The 20,885-nt window shown below is 50.4% G+C and overlaps 1 protein-coding gene across 2 annotated transcripts in view; it reads left to right on the top strand.

Annotated features, from left to right (window-relative positions):
• IGDCC4 (immunoglobulin superfamily DCC subclass member 4) overlaps positions 1 to 20,885 on the top strand; it is a 49,388-nt gene that overhangs the window by 16,393 nt on the left and 12,110 nt on the right. For both annotated transcript variants that reach the window (XM_039469403.2, XM_039469404.2), the window contains exons 4-10: positions 9,023 to 9,159; positions 10,556 to 10,696; positions 15,630 to 15,785; positions 16,462 to 16,875; positions 17,385 to 17,549; positions 18,102 to 18,239; positions 19,764 to 19,913. In XM_039469403.2, the coding sequence (XP_039325337.2) occupies positions 9,023 to 9,159; positions 10,556 to 10,696; positions 15,630 to 15,785; positions 16,462 to 16,875; positions 17,385 to 17,549; positions 18,102 to 18,239; positions 19,764 to 19,913 (1,301 nt within the window). The remainder of the gene's footprint in view (positions 1 to 9,022; positions 9,160 to 10,555; positions 10,697 to 15,629; positions 15,786 to 16,461; positions 16,876 to 17,384; positions 17,550 to 18,101; positions 18,240 to 19,763; positions 19,914 to 20,885) is intronic.

The following is a 20,885-nucleotide window of genomic DNA, read 5'->3' on the forward strand; positions in this document are numbered from 1 at the left end:
ATTTTTACCTGTCTTTGGAAATGTGGCTCCAAAGTCCTTTCCCAGCCACCCTGCAGTCCTCTCCCTGTATCTCAGGAGCTGTAGTTACCAGCTAGATCCTTCTCCCATCCTGGTGGAAGTGGGGTTCCTCAGGCTCTGAAACACTCCCCCTTCTCCCCTGGAACCAACCTTCCATTGCCTGTGTTGCGTCGTCCCAGCTCCTCTGACTTTTGCTCATTCGTAGGTAAGGATGCGGGGTGAAGGAGAAACTTCGGGGTAGAAAAGCCACAGGACAGTTGTGAGGGAGGAAGAGGGTGAGAGGTCCATACATAAGAGATCGTGGCCGGGCGTGGTGGCTCATGCCTGTAATCCCAACATTTTGGGAGGATGAAGCAGAAGGATCGCTTGAGCTCAGGAGTTCAAGACCAGCCTGTGCAAAATATTGAGACCCTGTCTCTATTAAAAAAAAATACAAAAATTGCCCAGCGTGGCAGTGTGGCGCCTGTGGTCCCTGCTACTTGGGAGGCTGAGAGAGATCACTTGAGCCCAGGCGATGGAGGCTGCCATGAGCTGTGATAGCGCCACTGCATTCCCGCCAGCCTGGGTGACACATTGAGACCCCATCTCAAAAAAAAAAGAAAAAAAAAAAAAAAAAAGAGAGTGATCTTGTTGACTCCGGTGATGGGTTAGCCCCACCGGTCCTCGGAGAGTCACTTCTCACCCAGCCTATTCTCCCCACCTGTGAAATGAAGGGGGAAGCAACCTATTCTCCCCACCTATAAAATGAAGGGGAAACAAACGGAAGTTGATTTAGATTGCGGTTTCCCAAAGCGTGGTCTCCATAGAACATTAGTCCCTTTAAATTCTTCTTGAATGAAGTATCCTATGATCAAATAAGAACAGGAAACTGCCTGTAAATCTCCCTCCTGCAGTTGGCAAGGCCCTGAGAAGTGCTGTACTGAGGATCCTGTTGACCTATGTAACCAAGCGCTTCCTAGGCTCAATTGCCCAGGAACCCCTTAACATCCCATGAATGAGCGTTCTAGAGAGTGAACCCTGGGAAATGCTGACCCAGCCTTTCTCACACTGACATTTTAAGTGCTGTGCCTTTCTAAATGTGGGGCCTCTCACCACTGTATGATCATGGGTGCCTCCTGGGAGTTCCATGAACCCAGAGCAGATGAGCTGGGGAAGTGAGAACCAAGCGAGAGCCTACTCCCGATGGCCCCCAGAGGGGTAGCAGAGGGCAGCAAAATACCCCCATGTTGAAAGTCACAACATGAGCCACTTAACGGAAGTGTACCTTGGGCCAGGCACTGTGCTGAGTCTTTACATATATTTTCTCACTTAATTCTTCCAATCATCCTTTAAGATAGGTATTTCTTATTTTCACATTTTTCTCTATTTCCTTTTTTGTTTGTTTGTTTGAGACGGAGTCTTGCTCTGTCGCCCAGGCTGGAGTGCAGTGGCACTATCTTGCCTCTCTGCAACCTCCACCTTCTGGGTTCAAGCAGTCCTCCCACCTCAGCCTCTTGAATTGCTGGGATTACAGGTGTATACTACCAAGCCCAGCTAATTTTTTTGGTATTTTTAGTAGTGTTGGGGTTTCACCGTGTTGGTCAGGCTAGTCTCAAACTCCTGATCTCATGATTCATCCTCCTCAGCCTTCCAAAGTGCTGGGATTACGGGCGTGAGCCACCACATCTGGCTTATTTACTTTTAATTTATATTCCTAGCAGATGCATTTTAAAAATTCATATTAATATGGCTGGGCACGGTGGTTCATACCTGTATCCCCAACACTTTGGGAGCCCAGGGCAGATGGATTGCTTGAGCTCAGGAGTTAGAAACCAACGTGGGCAATATGGCAAAATGTCATCTCTCAAAAATACAAAATTTAGGCCAGATGCAGTGGCTCATGCCTGTAATCCCAGCACTTTAGGGGGGGCTGAGGCAGATGGGTCACCTGAAGTCAGGAGTTCAAGGCCAGCCTGGCCAACATGATGAAACTCCGACTCTACTAAAAATACAAAAATTAGCCAGGCATGGTGGCAGGCACCTGTAATCCCAGCTACTTGGGAGGCTGAGCGGGGAGAACCCAGGAGGCAGACATTGCAATGAGCCGAGATAGTGCCATTCCACTCCAGCCTGGGTGACAAAGGAAGACTCCATCTCAAAAAAAAAAAAAAAAAATTAATTATATTGTTCATACTAGGTTTTCATTGAATCATCTTTTCTTTTTCAAAAACAAAAGTAGGATTATATTGCAACTTTGATTTTTTTTTTTCACTTACCACACAATGAACATGCTTCCAGGTCTGTACGTAGGAATATGGTGGGTATTTTTATCTGGATTGTTAAATGAGGGATTGGAGGACCAGAGGCAGAAAAGCTTGCCCCAGGTCACACAGCTTAGTACTCAGCACCAGACGTCAGTGCCCTGTGTGGAGGATACACAGGCCTCTCTGGTAGGTGTCATTTGGTGGTTAGGTGAGAAACTTGCGAGGTCTGAAGAAGTTTGTATCACATTATAACTTTAATTTTTTTAAAAATTAAAGATGAGTTTAGAAATCTGTAGTCCAACTGTGGCTGGGAGCAAAGAAGTTAATTCCCTAAAGTTTCTCAGCAAACCAGTAGGTTTCAGACCTCCCTCCCGAAACATCTGGCTCAGGGGTCATCCCATGAAGCCATAAACCTAACCCAGGAGGCCAGAGCTGCCAGTTTCTGGACTCTGGGAGTGTTTGCCCCCAAGTCTCTGAAAAGTGATCCTCATCTATAAATAAACTGGGCTCACATGTCCTGGTACATTGTGTGGGAGGGAATAAAGAAATGTCTAAAACAGCAACTTGATTATGCCCAAGCTATATATTTTTACACATGCCCAGATATAGTGCATGCACAAATATGCTATTCATAAACTCAGCCCAGTGGTTTGAAGGAGACCATATGCCCTGGTGTAGTGTGTGCACATGTGCAGCTAATAAACACACTGCATCAGGGTATATGTGCTTAGTTTGGAAGTGATGGTAACCGCTAGACCCCAAGGCAATTCCCTGGTGCTTATACTAGTTTCTAATAATAGGGGATAATCTAGGGGATAATTTTTCTTCCACGGGAACCACTAATCAATGAGAGCAATGTTTCCCAAATCCCAGGCATTCACAAACCACCTTCATAATTGTGACCATATTTATACCATTTATACAATCACTTAATAATTTTCTTTACGTCAACTCGCTCTTTTGTAAACTTTAACACATATTAAAAGGGAACATTATCTCACTACAATAAAATGGAAAACCAGCAACACTTGCCATAAATAGAAGATAGCCATAAAAATGAATAATATAACTTCTAGGATAAAAAGCCATGTATCTGGATCCACTTGAAATCATTCTGTTATCACCATTCACTCACTTTTTTTTTTTTTTTTTTTTTTGAGATGGAGTTTTGCTCTTGTCTCCCAGGCTGGAGTGCAATGGCTCCATCTCGGCTCACTGCAACTTCTGCCTCCTGGGTTCAAGCCATTCTCCTGCCTCAGCCTCACAAGTAGCTGGGATTACAGGTGTCCACCACCACACCCGGCTAATTTTTGTATTTTTAGTAGAAACAGAGTTTTGTCTTGTTGGCCAGGCTGGTCTTGAACTCCTGACCTCAGGTGAACCACCTACCTTGGCCTCCCAAAGTGCTGGGATTACAGACGTGAACCACCGTGTCTGGCCCACTCATATTTTAAGAAACATGGGGCCGGGCGCGGTGGCTCAAGCCTGTAATCCCAGCACTTTGGGAGGCCGAGGCGGGTGGATCACCAAGTCAAGAGATCGAGACCATCCTGGTCAACATGGTGAAACCCCGTCTCTACTAAAAATACAAAAAATTAGCTGGGCATGGTGGCTCGTGCCTGTAATCCCAGCTACTCAGGAGGCTGAGGCAGGAGAATTGCTTCAACCCAGGAGGCGGAGGTTGCGGTGAGCCGAGATCGTGCCATTGCACTCCAGCCTGAGTAACAAGAGCGAAACTCCGTCTCAAAAAAAAAAAAGGAAAAGAAAAGAAAAAAGAAACATGGAACTAAGGGACTTAAATAACGGGCTTCTGCCCTACCGTCTCCCAGTGGCTACCATTTCTGTCAATCTCATGTGACTCCCAGCCAGTATCCCCTCGCCCTGGATGGATCGCAAGGGCTTAGGGAGGGGGCTCTGTGGCCCTTGGGAAATTCAGAGCAGCTGCGTCATTTCTTCTGTGTTCTTTAATCCAGGGCCCAAGTGGCTTTTTGTGGGGAGAAGCAGCAGAGTTGGGTTTGAGGTTGGAAAAAGAATAATCCCTTCTTTTGAATTAAGATTGTTTTTCATTCTACAAGTAACTTTTATTTTATTTGAAATTTAAATTTCTTTTAAAATGGTAAAGTACACCAACTTTGCAGAAAGGGGTAAAAAGTCACCTACTGACTGAACACAGCTATTACCAATTTGAGCGCTTCCTTGCAGTCTTTTGAAATATGTATATGGGTTACACCGTTGTAAACATGTGCTTAGACCTTGCAATTCATAAATATGTTTCTGTCTATCATCTGATGTGAGCTCAGAACACATTAAGAGGGTCAGGGTTGTGAAGTAGGCAGGACAGGAATCATCTAACAAACTTTTCAGATGAGAAACTGTGGCTCAGGTATGGAATGTCCCTTGCTAAAATCACACACTGAAACCAGTTCTCTCCACCATGTCACAGTGTTTCTGTGTTAGAGCCCAAGTTACAAAACAAAGTGTACATGGGAACAGAGTTTAGCAATTTACATTTTACAAATTTTATATTTCCTCATATATATTTATTGAAAAAAAAAAAAGATACTTAAGGCCAGGCAAGGTGGCTCACTCCTGTAATCCCAGCAAGACCATCCTGGCCAACATGGTGAAATCCCATCTTTACTAAAAATATAAAAATTAGCCGTGCGTGGTCGCGCGCACCTGTAGTCCCAGCTACTTGGGAGGGTGAGGCAGGAGAATCACTTGAACCCAGGAAATGGAGGTAGTGGTGAGCTGAGATTGCGCCACTGCACTGCAGCCTGACAACAGAGCAAGACTCTGTCTCAAAAAAAAAAAAAAAAAAAAAAAAAAAAACTTAAAAAGCACAATAAATAAGAGTCCCTGGTAATCCCACTCCTACAGAAAACCCCCATAAACCACACAGGCTTTGTCACCTTTGACTTTTTCTGTGTATATCCATCCTAACATAACTTCTATTTTCTAAAAATAGAATTTTTTCATAAACACTGTTTTTTGACTTTTTCCCCCCACTAATAGATCTTGAACATCTTTCCAAGGACAGAGCTTCTAAAAACACATTTTAGCAAAGCAAAAGATTTTTTTTTGAGTCAGGGTCTCACTCTGCCGCCCAGGTTGGAGTGCAGTGGCACAGTCACTGCTCACTGCAGCCTCTACCTCCTGGGCTTAAGTGACTTTCCCACTTCAGCCTCCTATACAGCTGGAACTAAAGGTGTGCGCCACCATGCCTGGCAAATTTTTGTATTTTTTGTAGAGATTGGGTTTTGCCCATGTTGCCCAGGCTGGTCTCCAACTCCTGGGCTCAAGCAATCCGCCTGCCTACGCCTCCCAAAGTGCCCGGCCAGAAAAGATTTTAAATGAACACTGAAAGTGGTTCCGCCTTGCCTCTACTGGCTGCAGTAATAGCACCATATCTGGGGAAAGGAATTATTCATTTGTTCATTCATTCAACACACATAATTAAGGAAATGTTATTTTTTCAAAGGAGAGACTAGCTCTTGAGTACTCAGAGCACGTATTTCCCTGGGAAGACCTAGAAACACGGGTTAGGAAATGTAGGCAGTTCCCAGCAGCATAGTCAGCTCTCTAGACCAAGGGAGGAAAAGAGAAAGAAGAGTCTCGGAGGCAGAGCAATTGGATGGATGGGGTGGGGCTTGTTTCCTAGCTGGGTCCTGCTTGTCCTTCCCCAGTTTGCCCTTTCCCATCAGTTCTTCTCTGGCAGCAGACTGGGTCCTGGCCCAGGATTTCCCTCCAGCCACACTTGCCTCCTGTGCCTTTCACTGTGCCTCAGGACTTAGGTAGACAGCTATTGGAGCCGGGGGTGAGGGGCTGGGGGCAGAGCTGGGTTTGCCTGTGCAGTGCAGGAAAGAGTGGGGCAGCTTTACGTTTTTTCTCTAAATTCTGTAAGTCTCTGGGACACAGCAGGTTTGTAGGCCTCTGTTTAGAATGTTCTTCTTCCCCTCAGCCTTTGAGCTACTTCTCTTCTCCCATGTTTAGATATTTCCACACCCCACTTCCCCATGAGTGAAGGGATCTCCACCAGGTAGCTACTGCCCCCTTCCCTCTCCGACCCTGGCCCAGCCTACATCCCAGAGGCCAGCACCGTTTGCTCTGTTGAGAAACTAGGACTCTCAACCTGGAGTTGACCCTGCAGGGATCCCAGTTGGAGGATTCCAAAGGTCCCACTCACCCCCTGCTTAGATCAGAGCCCACTCTGGTCCCCCACCATCCCAACCCTCATGGAGACCTCCCTATCCCAGATTACATTGTTTCTTAAGGGATATCTCTGGACCTTTCTACCTCTGTAACCCAGAAGACAGGGAACGCCCTCATCTATCACACCCTTTTTTTTTTTTTTTTTTTTTTTGAGACGGAGTTTCACTCTTGTTACCCAGGCTGGAGTGCAATGGCGCGATCTCAGCTCATCACAACCTCCGCCTCCTGGGTTCAGGCAATTCTCCTGCCTCAGCCTCTTTAGAAGCTGGGATTACAGGCACATGCCACCATGCCCAGCTAATTTTTAAAATATTTTTAGTAGAGACGGGGTTTCACCATGTTGACCAGGATGGTCTCGATCTCTTGACCTCGTGATCCACCCACCTCAGCCTCCCAAAGTGCTGGGATTACAGGCTTGAGCCACTCCGCCCGGCCTCATCACACCCCTTCTAAGTAACATACGTGTCGACTGGGTCTGCTGTCAGACCACGTCCTCTCCAAGGGCATTCTCAGCCATCCAGTGGCTGCTGAGACAGGCAGGTGGGATGAACATAACATTGGCACCAAAAGACTCAGGTTCGAGTTTTCACTCTGCTCCATCTGTGAGACCTGAGGAAAACACCCTTCTCCCTCTGAGCCTATTTTTCACCAGTAAGATGGAGGTTGTGACCCCCTCTATGTCTTGGGCTTGTTTTGAGGGTCACATGAGATGGTGCGAATAAAAAGTATTTTATCAAGGGAGGGAGAAGGTAATATAGGCAAGGGGTAAAAAAAATTCAAACTGTGATGGGTGCGGTGGCTCATGCCTGTAATCCCAACACTTTGGGAGGCTGAGGCAGGTGGATCACCTGAAATCAGGAGTTAGAGACCACCCTGACCAACATGGAGAAACCCCGTCTCTGCTAAAAATACAAAATTAGCTGGGTGTGTTGGCATGCACCTGTAATCCCAGCTATGCAGGAGGCTGAGGCAGGAGAATCATTTGAACCTGGGAGGCAGAGGTTGCGGTGAGCCGAGATTGCGCCACCGCACTCCAGCCTGGGCAACAAGAACAAAACTCTGTCTCAAAAAAAAAAAAAACAAAACTGTATAGAAAGATATATAATAAAAAGTCAGTCCTTTCCACCTTTAGTCCCCTGGATCCCAGGTCCCCTTCCCAGAGAACACCACCATTACCAGGAACATTCAATGTATATGAAAGCATAGAAGCCTCCGTGCCCCGACACATACTGTTTTGTACTAGAACACGTTTGCAGATGGCCCTCTATCAGCACACACGGAGCTGCCTCCTTTTTAGCAGCTGCCTAGCATTCCATTGTGTGAATGTACCCAAGCCAATTTAGCCCGTTCCCGCCCTGCAGATGGACGCTTGGGTTGTCTCCAGCCATTTGCTATTCCAGATGGTGCTGGAGTGAGTATCATTGGACATGTGCTCTCGTGCACACATCTGAGAGTATCTGTGGGATAGAGCCCTAGAAGTTTTTTTTTTTTTTTTTTTTTTTTTGAGACGGAGTTTCGCTCTTGTTGCCCAGGCTGGAGTGCAATGGCATGATCTCGGCTCACCGCAACCTCCGCCTCCTGGGTTCAGGCAATTCTCCTGCCTCAGCCTCCTGAGTAGCTGGGATTACAGGCACACGCCACCATGCCCAGCTAATTTTTAGTATTTTTAGTAGAGACGGGGTTTCACCATGTTGACCAGGATGGTCTCGATCTCTTGATCTCGTGATCCACCCACCTCGGCCTCCCAAAGTGCTGGGATTACAGGCTTGAGCCACCGCGCCCGGCCGCCCTAGAAGTTTTGATGCTGAGATATCACCAACATGCCCTGGACAGATGGTGTATAAGCAGGGCCACGCTCAAGGCAGGAGTGCCTTCCCCCATTCCCTCGTCCACATGAAGTGTTATTTTTTTTTTCTTTTTTTTCTTCTTTTTTTTGAGATGGAGTCTCGCTCTGTCGCCCAGGCTGGTATGCAATGGTGCGGTCTCGATTCACTGCAACCTCTGCCTCCCGGGTTCAAGTGATTCTCCTGCCTCCGCCTCCAGAGTAGCTGAAACTACAGGCATGCGCTGCCATGCCCAGCAAATTTTAGTATTTTTAGTAGAGACGGGGTTTCACTCTGTTGGCCAGGCTGGTCTCAAAGTCCTGACCTCGTGATCCACCCACCTTAGCCTCCCAAAGTGCTGGGATTACAGGTGTGAGCCACTGCACCTGGCCCACATGGAGTGTTATTAAGCCTTCTGATTTTCACCAATCTAACAGGTGAAAATGGTATCTTCGAGTTTTAATTCGCATCTCTTTTACCATGAGCCACCCTCCCTGTGGACCAGGCGTTCCCAAACTTTTTACACAGGGGGCCAGTTCACTGTCCCTCAGACCGTTGGAGTGCTGCCACATACTGTGCTCCTCTCACTGACCACCACTGAAAGAGGTGCCCCTTCCTGAAGTGCAGCAGGGGGGCCGGATAAATGGCCTCAGGGGGCCATAGTTTGGGGACGCCTGCTGTGGACCCTTTGCCCACCTCACAGTTGCCCACTCTCCTCTTCCCAAGGCTCCTCACGCTTCCCAATGGCGTCCTTCAGATCCTGGATGTTCAGAAGGGTGATGCGGGCTCCTACCGCTGTGTGGCCACCAACTCAGCTCGCCAGCGCTTCAGCCAGGACGCCTTACTCAGTGTGGCCCACAGAGGTAAAGGCTGGCTGGGTGGGCAAACCTGAGCGTTTCTGGAGCCAGCCACTTCAGAGCCGGGAGGGACCTCAAGAGGTCCAGGCCTTGCCTTCCAGTAGGTGATGGGTGTTAGTCCCATTGACAAGTGAGGCGATGAAGCCCAGAGAGAGCACTGCCACCCAGCCACCCAGCAAAGTGGAGAACTGGGCTGGAACACAAGACCCGGGACTCCGGTGCGGGGCTCTTCTCTTCATACAGAGCCTGTGTGCCCTCGGGTGGATGGAGCATCGAAGGCTGGGGACAGAGGTGGGGAGGTGGGGCATCTGAGGGGGCTCAGCCTCTGGAAGCCCTGGTTCTTGCCCCTTTCTCTGCCAGCCTTCTGTAATCACTGCGGGGTTCAGGCACTGCGGGATTCGTCCCTCTGCTTTCTGTGCCCTGCAAATCTGGCTCCCTGTGGCCTCGCGCTCTTGTCCTTTACTCTGTTTCTTTGAAAGGCTCTTGCCCCAGTGTGATGGAGTAGGAAGGGCACAGGTTTTGGGGTTGGAAAAACACGGTTTGAATCTTGGCTTCTCTGCTTTCACCATCTGCGTGACCCTGGGCTCCTTATCAAATGTCCAGCTCAGAGAGGCTCGGAGAGTCGTTGAGATGAGTATGGAAAGTGCACCTGGCAGGTGCTCAACAGATGTCACTTCAGACCTCCCCCAGGGCCCTCCCTTGCTTCCCTTTGCCAGGCATCCCTCCCACCTCCCACTCCCCTCCCCGCACTCCACCCGTCCCCACCCTGTTCCTTCTGGGCTGAGCTGGTGGGCTGCTCCCAGTTGGGTGGCCTCTCCCTCCTGTTCTGGGGGCCTCTGCCTCCACCTGCTGGACAATCCAGATATTCACCACTCCACCCAGGGGGCCAGGGTCACATGGAGAACGGGCAGGAAATCAGGGTTTAGGGAGCCGCCACGCAGGCAGAAACTCAAGCCCACTGTCTGCCTTTTCCACCGGTGAATCCAGGGCCCTTTGGAGAAGGGATTTGCCTAAGGCCACCCAGTGCATTAATGGCAGTACTGGAACTAGAAACTATGACTGTTGACTCCAAGTCTGGTGCTTTGTCCATGACCCTGTGACAGTCCTCTGCCTAGAGGGTGGGCTGCATTTGGGAGGGAAGAATGGAGGTAGTCGTGGGTCTGTCTAATCATTTCTCTGGTGCTGAGCTGAAGCTCAGGCAATTCTTCTAGCTCCAAAAGAAAGAGCTTAGAGGTCTAGTCCCAGCCCTGCTGAATTTTATGACCACCTTCCCCCATCTGACAGATGGAACCATTGCTGCTGTCCCCGGTACCAACTCACCAGGTTACTGTGAGCCTCGGGCGAGGTATTGCATGGCAAATGTCCAATGGTAAGTCTGTCTGCTGATCCATCTTTTCTTCAGGGTCCCTGGCATCCACCACGGGGCAGAGCGTGGTCATCGTGGCAGCCCCAGAGAACACCACAGTGGTGTCTGGCCAGATTGCAGTGATGGAATGCGTGGTCTCAGGTGACCCCACCCCTCTTGTGTCCTGGGTCCGAAAAGGTGAGTGGAGGGAGTGGAAGGTGGAGGGCATGGAAAGGGAGGGATGTGGCATCTCATATGCCCCTAAGTCAGGGGGATTTATGGGTGACCCGTCAGTGGTCACCAACCTTCTGGTGTGGCAGGAACGCCTTTCCCAGGACTGGCTGTGGTGTACAGGGCTGGAAGTTGTGCTGCGAATCTAGACAGGCTTTATCATCACTCTGTGTAGCATGTACTTTACAAAAGCACCTCCGGGCTGCCACTTACAGAATGGTTATTGCAGCCCTCATCAGGGCAGGCGCTGGACTAGACTCTCCACCTTACCTATTTCTGTTCCTCACAATAGAGTTACAAGTGAGTACTTGAGAGCTAGGAAGGTGCCGCACAGCCACTGAATCGGGTGGAACCAGACCCTTCTGCTGGGCCGTGTAACTACAAGGCCAGCTCTGGGTCCACCCCAGCATGCTGTTGCCTTTGTGTGCCTGGCATCATGCTGGGCACAATGAACAAAATACGGAGAGGAGGGACCCTGCCCTCTGAACTCATTGTCTTGTGAAGGGGAGAAAATACATATCTGTGAAGAGAGGTGTGACAGTATCAGGCTACAAGTGAGAAGTGCCACTGAGTGACTGGAGATGCCAGCAGGGTAACAACAGCGTTGGGCCAAACATCGTGAGCAGTCTCCTGAGCACCTGCTCTCCTGTCAGAGCCTCCGAGAGCCCTTTGGGGAGAGTAGGGGCCAGAACTATTATTCCTAGTGGGCAGATGAGGAAACTGAGGCTCAGAGAGGCAGCTGGAAGAGCCAGGACCAAGCTTTTGAGTCTGTTCTCTTTCTGGTATGCCACTTCCTGTAATCCTGTAGTAAGAAAGCAAGGGTTATTTTTGTTTCCATTCGTTGTCAAAAAGTGACTTGGCAGAAGTAAGTTTCAAATCCAGTTTTCTTTACCCCTTTCCCCAACTCATTCTGTTACCCTATACATATTGTTTAAAAATAAGTTGATATATCATATATCATGGATAGATATAGTTTAAAGAAAATGAATTGAATAGCTATCAATATGTGTCCATCACTGAGCTGATGAAATAGAACAGCACTGGCATTTTGGCACCTATCTGACCTGCTCTGCCTCATTAGACCTGTGACTTGCCTACCTAGGGGGCCAGCAGGATCTTCATATTACTGGGATAAACTTGTGGTGTCACCTAGAAGTTCTAATGTCAATATTTCTTTTTTTTCTTTCTTTTTTTTTTTTTGAGACGGAGTTTCGCTCTTGTTACCCACGCTGGAGTGCAATGGCGCGATCTCGGCTCACCGCAACCTCCACCTCCTGGGCTCAGGCAATTCTCCTGCCTCAGCCTCCTGAGTAGCTGGGATTATAGGCACGCGCCACCATGCCCAGCTAATTTTTTTGTATTTTTAGTAGAGACGGGGTTTCACCATGTTGACCAGGATGATCTCTTGACCTCGTGATCCACCCGCCTTGGCCTCCCAAAGTGCTGGGATTACAGGCTTGAGCCACCGAGCCCGGCCCAATATTTCTTAATTCCTGACCGTGCATCAGGGTCGCCTAGAGGACTTGTTAAAACTGTAGACTCGCCGGGCGTGGTGGCTCAAGCCTGTAATCCCAGCACTTTGGGAGGCCGAGGCGGGTGGATCACGAGGTCGACAGATCGAGACCATCCTGGTCAACATGGTGAAACCCCGTCTCTACTAAAAATACAAAAAATTAGCTGGGCATGGTGGCGCGTGCCTGTAATCCGAGCTACTCAGGAGGCTGAGGCAGGAGAATTGCCTGAACCCAGGAGGCGGAGGTTGCGGTGAGCCGAGATCACACCATTGCACTCCAGCCTGGGTAACGAGAGCAAAAACTCCGTCTCAAAAAAACAAAAAAACTGTAGACTCCTGATCTCCATTCCTATCTGTAGGATTGCATGAAAAAAAATAACAAAACAAAACTGTAGACTCCTTTCTTCACCCTGGAGAGTCATCATCTTTTTTTTTTTTTTTTTTTTTTGAGCCTGTCACTCAGGCTGGAGTGCAGTGGTGCAGTCACAGCTCACTGTGGCCTTACCTTTTGCCAGCTCAGGTGATCCTTCTACCTCAGCCTCCTGAGTAGTTGGGACTACAGGCATGTGCCACTATGCCCATATTTTTTTTGTAGAGATAGGGTTTCTACTATTTTAGAAAAAAGGTGGAGGTTGTGGTGGGCTGAGATCACGCCATTGCACTCCAGCCTGGGCAACAAGAGCAAAACTCCGTTTCAAAAAAAAAAAAAAAAAAAAAAGAAAGAAAAGAAAGAAAGGAAAAGAAAAAAGAAAAGAGACGGGTTTCTATATGTTGTGCAGGCATGTCTCAAACTCCTGGGCTCAAGGTATCTGCCCATTTGGGCCTCCCAAAGTGCTGGGATCACAAGTGTGAATCACTGTGCCCAGTGCTCCATCTGAACGTATAGTTTTTGGTTCTACTACCCAGGACTATTTAGAAATGCAGAATCTGGGGTCCTGCCTCAGGCCTCTACATCTTAGCAACCTGCTAATCTGTGATTTGTGTGTACGGTAAGGATTTGAGAATTGCTGTTCCTGAAGATCCTGACACCCAGGAAGAGAAGGGCTGGAAAGGAGCTTCGTTCCTGACCCCAAGCACTGCTCTCTTTCCAGGAACTTACTCCACTAAGTCAGGGAAGGGGCAGGGCATGGGTTTTTTTGTTTTTGATTTCGTTTTTCTATTTTTTTTTTTTGAGCCAGAGTTTCATTCTGTCACCCAGGCTGGAGGGAAGTGTTGGGATGTCGGCTCACTGCAATCTCTTCCTGCTGGGTTCAAACGGTTCTCCTGCCTTAGCCTCTGGAGTAGCTGGGATTACAGGCGTGTGCCACCATGACTGGCTAATTTTTGTGTTTTTAGTATGGGGTTTTGCCATGTTAGCCAGGCTGGTTTTGAACTCATGACCTCAAGTAATCCACCTGCCTCGGCCTCCCAAAGTGCTGGGATTACAGGTGTGAGCCACCGCATCTGGCTGTTTTGTTTTCTGACTGCAAAGGTTGTACATGTTCACTGTAGAAAACTAAGAAAAAAATAGATGCAGAAAACACTCCGACACTCAGAGATAAAAATTGTTTATGCACCAGTATACCTTCTTTCAGTTTTTTTTTTTTTTTCCTGTGCCTATGGACAGTTTTCATCCTGAAATTGAGATCATGTGCTGTATTTACAGGTCCAGGTCCATTCAACAGTATATCATAAGCATTTCCCTGCCTTTAAAACTTTTTCAGGCCGGGCGCGGTGGCTCAAGCCTGTAATCCCAGCACTTTGGGAGGCCGAGGCGGGTGGATCACGAGGTCGAGAGATCGAGACCATCCTGGTCAACGTGGTAAAACCCCGTCTCTACTAAAAATACAAAAAATTAGCTGGGCATGGTGGCGCGTGCCTGTAGTCCCAGCTACTCAGGAGGCTGAGGCAGGAGAATTGCTTGAACCCAGGAGGCGGAGGTTGCGGTGAGCCGAGATCGCGCCATTGCACTCCAGCCTGCGTAACAAGAGTGACACTCTGTCTCCAAAAAAAAAAAAAAAAAAAAAAAAAAAAAACACCTTTTTCAAAATAACTTTAAGGACTAACATTCCATGCTTTGAATATAGCTATAATGTAATTCACCAGTTCCTCCTGTTGGATTTTTAAGTCCTGTCCAGTTATCCACTGTTATAGTTACACTGCAGTGATCTGCTCTGTTCACAAATACTTGCTTGTAATTCTGATCATCTTCCTAGGTCAGGTACGCATAAATCGAGTCCTTGGCTTCAAGCCCTGGGTGAAGCTCCTTTATGGCCCTTTGTCCAGTATTGCAATTTACTATTTTTTAAAAAGTTCTCAAGTTGAAGGGTGAAAACTAACATCTGTGTTTTAATATCTTTTTTTAGAGTTGACGGGTAAAAACTAACATCTGGTGGGTTTGTTTGTTTGTTTGTTTTTGAGTCTTGCTCTGTCACCAGGTTGGAGTGCAGTGGCATTATCTCACTGCAACCTTGCAACCTCCACCTCCCAGTTCAAGAGATTCCACTGCCTCAGCTTCCTGAGTAGCTGGGATTACAGGCTTGTACCACCATGCCCAGCTAATTTTTGTGTTTTTAGCAGAGACAGGGTTTCACCATGTTGTCCAGGATGGTCTCAATCTCCTGACATTGTTATCCACCTGCCTTGGCCTCCCAAAGTGCTGGGATTACAGGCGTGAGCCACTGTGCCTGGCACATCTTGCATTTTAATATCTTTTTTTTTTTTTTTTTTTAGTAGAGACCGAGTCTCTCTTTGTTGCCCAGCCTGGCCTTGAACTCCTGGCCTCAAGCTATCCTTCCACCTCAGCCTCCGTGGCTGAAGTACAGGCATGAGCCACCGTGCCCAGCCCACACCGTCCCCATCTGTTTTGAAGTGCATTTCTTTGATGACATGAAGTTGAACACTTTTGTGTTTCTTGTCTATTTGCATTGCTTCTCTAGATTTTCTGTTCATGTCTACAAGGCAAGGGCTTTTTAAGTGGTTTTCATTTCACAGTGAGATAAAAATCTGCACATTCAAATCATTGGCTTGGCCCCACCTACCAGCCCTAGCTTCATCATACTACTTGGGCTGGGACCCCAGGGAAGGAGCATGTCCTTCTTGAGATAAATGAATTTAGTAATAAAAACTATACTGAGCACCTATTATTAATATATTCCTGCACTGTGCCAGGGGTTCTCACATTCTTTCCACCCTCATGGAAACCCTTCCAGGTAAGGGCTAGCTCCCTTTACAGATGGAGACAGCAGGGCTCAGAGAGTCCCGGGGCTAGCAAGAGGAAGAAATGAGATTTGGACCAGGGACGGTTGTGCCCACTTTACCCAAGGCAAAGTGTTACTGAAGCCCAAAGGCTGGATGGAGGGACAGTCCCTGGCATCCCCTCCAGCGCGTCTCCCTCTCCTTCCCCAGACGGGAAGCCCATCTCCGCGGATGTCGTCGTCCTGGGCCGCACCAACCTCCTAATCGCCCACGCGCAGCCCCAACACTCTGGCATCTACATCTGCCGGGCGAACAAGCCTCTCAGGCGCGACTTCGCCACTGCCTCCGCCGAGCTCCGCGTGCTGGGTGAGGCGGGCCGAAGGGCGGAGGGAGCGGGTTGGAGCGGGTTAGCTGGGGCCAGGGTGAATAGGGCAGCGGGCGGTGGACAGGTGGGTGTGCTGGGGGGACTCAGGCGCACTCCTGGAGGACGAACTCGTGGGAGGAGTCCCTAGTGAGGCGGGGATGGGGCGAGGGATAGAGACCAGGTAACTGGAAGACGGAGTGGGGAGAGTTGCGCAGGGATGGAGGAAGAGGGGTGATTAGCGCCTGGCGCAGGTGATTGTGGGGGGAGGTGGGACTGGGGTTATTGGGGAGATAGTGATCTGGGTGGTACTAAGAAAATTGGGGGGGGGGCAAGGTAGATCTGGTAGGTGTGGGAGACCTCGGAGGGCAGGAGGAAGGAGATGGGTAAGTTAGGGGTGGGGTTAGATTCGGGAGGAGCGGTATTTAGGGGAGGCTGAGGAGGTCTGGGGACAGTTTTGGGAGAGGAAGAGAATGGTGGTTGTGGGGCTGGGGTAAATGGGGGGAAGAAGGGGTAGGTCTTTTCTAAGCGGGAGTAGTTTGGGGAGGGTGAATCAGGGAGAGGTCGGAGTGATTGAAAGGGGAGCGGGGGAGGGCGGTGAGGGGCAGGGTTGGGGTATGGGCGGGAGGAGCAGAGCCCTTGGCGGGAGCCCGCTCTCAGCGTCGCCCCTCGTGCCCCCAGCGGCTCCCGCCATCTCGCAGGCGCCCGAGGGGCTGTCGCGGACGCGGGCGAGCACAGCGCGCTTCGTGTGCCGCGCGTCGGGGGATCCGCGGCCGGCGCTACGCTGGCTGCACGACGGGGCGCCGCTGCGGCCCAACGGGCGCGTCAAGGTCCAGGGCGGCGGCGGCAGCCTGATCATCACACAGATCGGCCTGCAGGACGCCGGCTACTACCAGTGCGTGGCCGAGAACAGCGCGGGAACGGCGTGCGCTGCCGCGTCGCTGGTCGTGGTGGTGCGCGAGGGGCTGCCCAGCGCCCCCACGCGGGTCACGGTCACGCCACTGAGCAGCTCCGCTGTGTTGGTGGCCTGGGAGCGGCCCGAGCTGTACAGCGAGCAGATCATCGGCTTCTCTCTCCACTATCAGAAGGCTCGGGGTAAGTTGGCTGGGGGCTGGATGCACCAGCTCAGGCGCAGGTGGGGCTTATCGGGGAGGGGTTCAGGTCGGATGCTGAAAGGTTTGCCTGATGGGTACTTCTGCAGGGAGGATGGGCTGGGATAGGAGCCCATAGGAGAGACCCCCATAGGTATGGATTACCTACCATACGTGGTTTCCAGCTGGTGCTGGAAGGGCTGCTGCTTCCCTCAGCCACATTTGTTATGAGAGAGGAGGGAGAGGACGTTCCTGGAGCCACCTCCCACCCCAGTTAACTAACTGCGCGGGGTGGGGGTGGGGGGATCATTTCCAGAAAGCACCCTTAACCAGTGGAGGGATTCATAGAGTGAGACAGGAAGCTGAGGGAGTTTATACACTCCAGCTCAGATTATCTGGGATGATTTAGCTGTAAATAGACACCGGGACAATATGAAGGATTCCTAGACAGACTCCAGCTGGCCAGCACTGGGGGTGGCACTATCACAGTCCCCTTGTCCCCTGTGTCGCCAGGCATGCACAATGTGGAATACCAGTTTGCAGTGAACAACGACACCACGGAACTACAGGTTCGGGACCTGGAACCCAACACAGATTATGAGTTCTACGTGGTGGCCTACTCCCAGCTGGGGGCCAGCCGCACCTCCGCCCCAGCACTGGTGCACACGCTGGATGATGGTAGGGCCTCTGAACCAGCAATGGGCAGCTTGTGGGAAAGAGAATTCCCTGGGGATAATAGCTCGCCTTCTCTTTACTAATGTAAAGGCATTTTTACCTGCTCACATCATCTTTTGTGCCCTGTAAGAGAGTGGGCAGGGGTTCTTCTCCTCAGTTTACAGTTGGGAAAGCTGAGGCCCAGAAAATGAGAGTGACTTGCCCAAGGTCAGGAGTTCAGCTGGGACTTGAGCCCAGGTCTTGTGATGATTCTGTGTGTCATGCGGTTCTTCTCCCTGACACCTGTGTGTCATCCAGCTGGGGTAGGGGCCAGTGACATTAACCTGTTAGACGTGGAAGATTGTGCTCCAAGCCTTCTTCCAGCTTCAGGGTGGGGAAGATGTCCCCTCACCGTTCAGCTTAGGAGCTCCCCTGAGAAGTTCCCTTTCCTCCCTCAGATACTGGTCCCGGCCTGCTTCTGACTTGCTGTGTGACCCAGGCAAGTCTCTGACTGCTCCCGAGCCTCACCTTCCGTGTCGGTGGAGCAGAGCTCACGCTGATGTTATTCTGTCTCAGTCCCCAGTGCAGCACCCCAGCTCTCCCTGTCCAGCCCCAACCCCTCGGACATCACGGTGGCGTGGCTGCCCCTGCCCCCAAGCCTGAGCAATGGGCAGGTGGTGAAGTACAAGATAGAATATGGTTTGGGAAAGGAAGGTGAGTAGGGGTGGTGGGGGAGCCAGGCATGGCTAAGAATGATCAATGTGAAGAGTAGTCAGGGCTGCTGGAGACCTGAGCAGGGTAGGGGAGTCAGAAGAAAGGAAGCAGAGTAGGGGTTGGGGAAGGGTGAACCTCAAAAAGAGGGGTGTGGGCAGGAATGAAAAGGGAAGACAGAGGGGACTAGCTGAAGGCAGAGGGAGGCCTGGGCTCTCACCTCACCCCCTCTGCAGTGTGTAATCCTACTGAGTCCCTGCCTCAGTTTCCTTATCTGGGAAATGAGGCCAGTAACCTAGGTTATCTCTGGAGTCCCTTCCAGCTCAAAAAGCAGATGTGGGGTTGGGAGGTCGAAGATATGCTTGTGGGAATGGGAAAATGGGGCATAGGGGAGGATGTGTAAGGGCAGATATAGGTAATGTGGGGGAGACATAATGAAAGGGATAAAGGCTGGGCCCGGTGGCTGATGTCTGTAATTCCAGCACTTTGGGACATCAAGGCAGGAGAATGGCTTAAGTACAGGGGTTTGAGGCCAGCCTGGGCAATATAGTAAGACCCTCATATCTACAAGAAAAAAATATTAAAACTTAGCAGGGTGGCCGGGCGCGGTGGCTCAAGCCTGTAATCCCAGCACTTTGGGAGGCCGAGGCGGGTGGGTCACGAGGTCAAGAGATCAAGACCATCCTGGTCAACATGGTGAAACCCCGTCTCTACTTAAAATACAAAAAATTAGCTGGGCATGGTGGCACATGCCTGTAATCCCAGCTACTCGGGAGGCTGAGGCAGGAGAATTGTCTGAACCCAGGAGGCAGAGGTTGCAGTGAGCCGAGATCGCGCCATTGCACTCCAGCCTGGGTAACAAGAGGGAAACTCTGTCTCAAAAAAAAAAAAAAAACTTAGCAGGGTGTGGTAGCATGCACCTGTGGTCCCAGTTACTTTTGGGGCGGGTGGGGAGGGCTGAGGTGGGAGTATCACTTGAGCCCAGGAATTCAAGGCTGCAGGGAGCTGTGATTGTGCCGTTGTACTTCCATCTGGGCCACAGAGCAAAACTGTCTCAGAAAAAAAGAAAGAAAGAAAAAGATAAAAAGTTAGGAGAAGGAAAGTGGCTGAGGAACCAGGGGAAGGGTCAGGCAGGAGGGAAGGATGAGGACCATGGTGGCCCCCAGGGCTCTGGAAACCAGACAGTGCTTCCTGGCCTTCATGGCCAGGCCCTTGTGTCTGCATCCTGTGTGTGTGTATTGGCAGGGGGTGGTCACTGCCAGCTCCGGAGGAAGCGGGGAAAGCCTGCCATCATTCTCCCTGCAGCTGAGCCCAGACTGATGGCCTGCATCAGCCAAAGTTGGAGGCTCAAGCATCATCCCTGGAGCCATAGAGTCTGCCCAGACACTGAGGGGGTCAGTGCTGAGAACGCCTCAGGCTCCCACGGGCACGAGGAACCAGGACGGTGGGTGGAAGAGCGATGTAGGGGAGTTTAGGATCCTGGTCCTCAGGTGGCTACCCAGCAGCCCACCTTTTCTCTCCCTGCAGATCAGATTTTCTCCACCGAGGTGCCAGGAAATGAGACACAGCTTACGCTGAACTCACTTCAGCCAAACAAGGTGTATCGAGTACGGATTTCGGCTGGTACCGCGGCCGGCTTCGGGGCTGCCTCCCAGTGGCTGCAGCATAGGACGCCCAGTATGTACAACCAGAGTCACGGGATGGGGTCGGAGGAGAGACAGGACAGTGTGTGTGTGACCTTGGGACCCAGCACCCTGCCCGCCCTCCCTCCATCAGAGACCTTCTGCTTGGAGGGAGGCTGCCTCTGCTTGATGGGTGAACGAGGCTCCGGTGCAGAGGGGAAGGGCTGGGCTCTGATGTCCCTTCTATTTGCTGTGTGACCTTGGACGAACCATTCTTTGGCTACATTTACTGCCTGGGAATGGCATGAGGTTGAATAATGTGTTGTAACTAAAGTGCTTAGTACATAAAAAGGGATATACTATTCGTTGAATAGTAGCTGCTTCGAGGAGGAGGAGAAGGATGATGATTGTTTTTGTTGAAGGACCCAATAGAAGGGTGATTAAATGCTGACCAAACCAGGCTACGTGCTCTCTCTGTGACACCGGGCAAATTACTTAACTCTCTGAGCTTCCGTTTTCTTATCCATAAAGTGAAGTTTGTAGTATTTTCACTATTTTAGAGGGTTGTGAGAATGAAGTGATAGTATACATACGAAGCATGTAAGACAGTGTTTGACATATGGCTCCCCACTCTCATGTGGGTCTCCCTACTCTAATGGTGACATCTCTCCTTCCTGGCCTCAGCAACCACCCCCCCTGCACTGCCCCTGGCATTTAATCCTCCAGGAGACTTAACAGAGGCCGATTCTGTGCCAGGTGCTATCAGCCTGCTCCAGAGGTGCTCCTTGCTGACTCCTTTGCAAATGCCCAGCAGACACCCCCTGCATTCCCTGCACTCGGTGCTTGTAGAATAGTGAGTTCACCTCTAGACTGAGCCCAGGCCTGGCACTTAGGGTGGTGGCTGAGTGGTGACGCATCGGGAGAATGCTGGCAAGGCTCTCACTGAATGCCATCTTCCTGTCTCCTCATGCCTCTTCCTCGTCTCCCATCCCCGGCCTCCTTCTCATTCCCTGTTCTGTTCCTTAGT

This window comes from Saimiri boliviensis, chromosome 2 (assembly GCF_048565385.1).
Source record: "Saimiri boliviensis isolate mSaiBol1 chromosome 2, mSaiBol1.pri, whole genome shotgun sequence".
NCBI classification, from domain to species: domain Eukaryota; kingdom Metazoa; phylum Chordata; class Mammalia; order Primates; family Cebidae; genus Saimiri; species Saimiri boliviensis.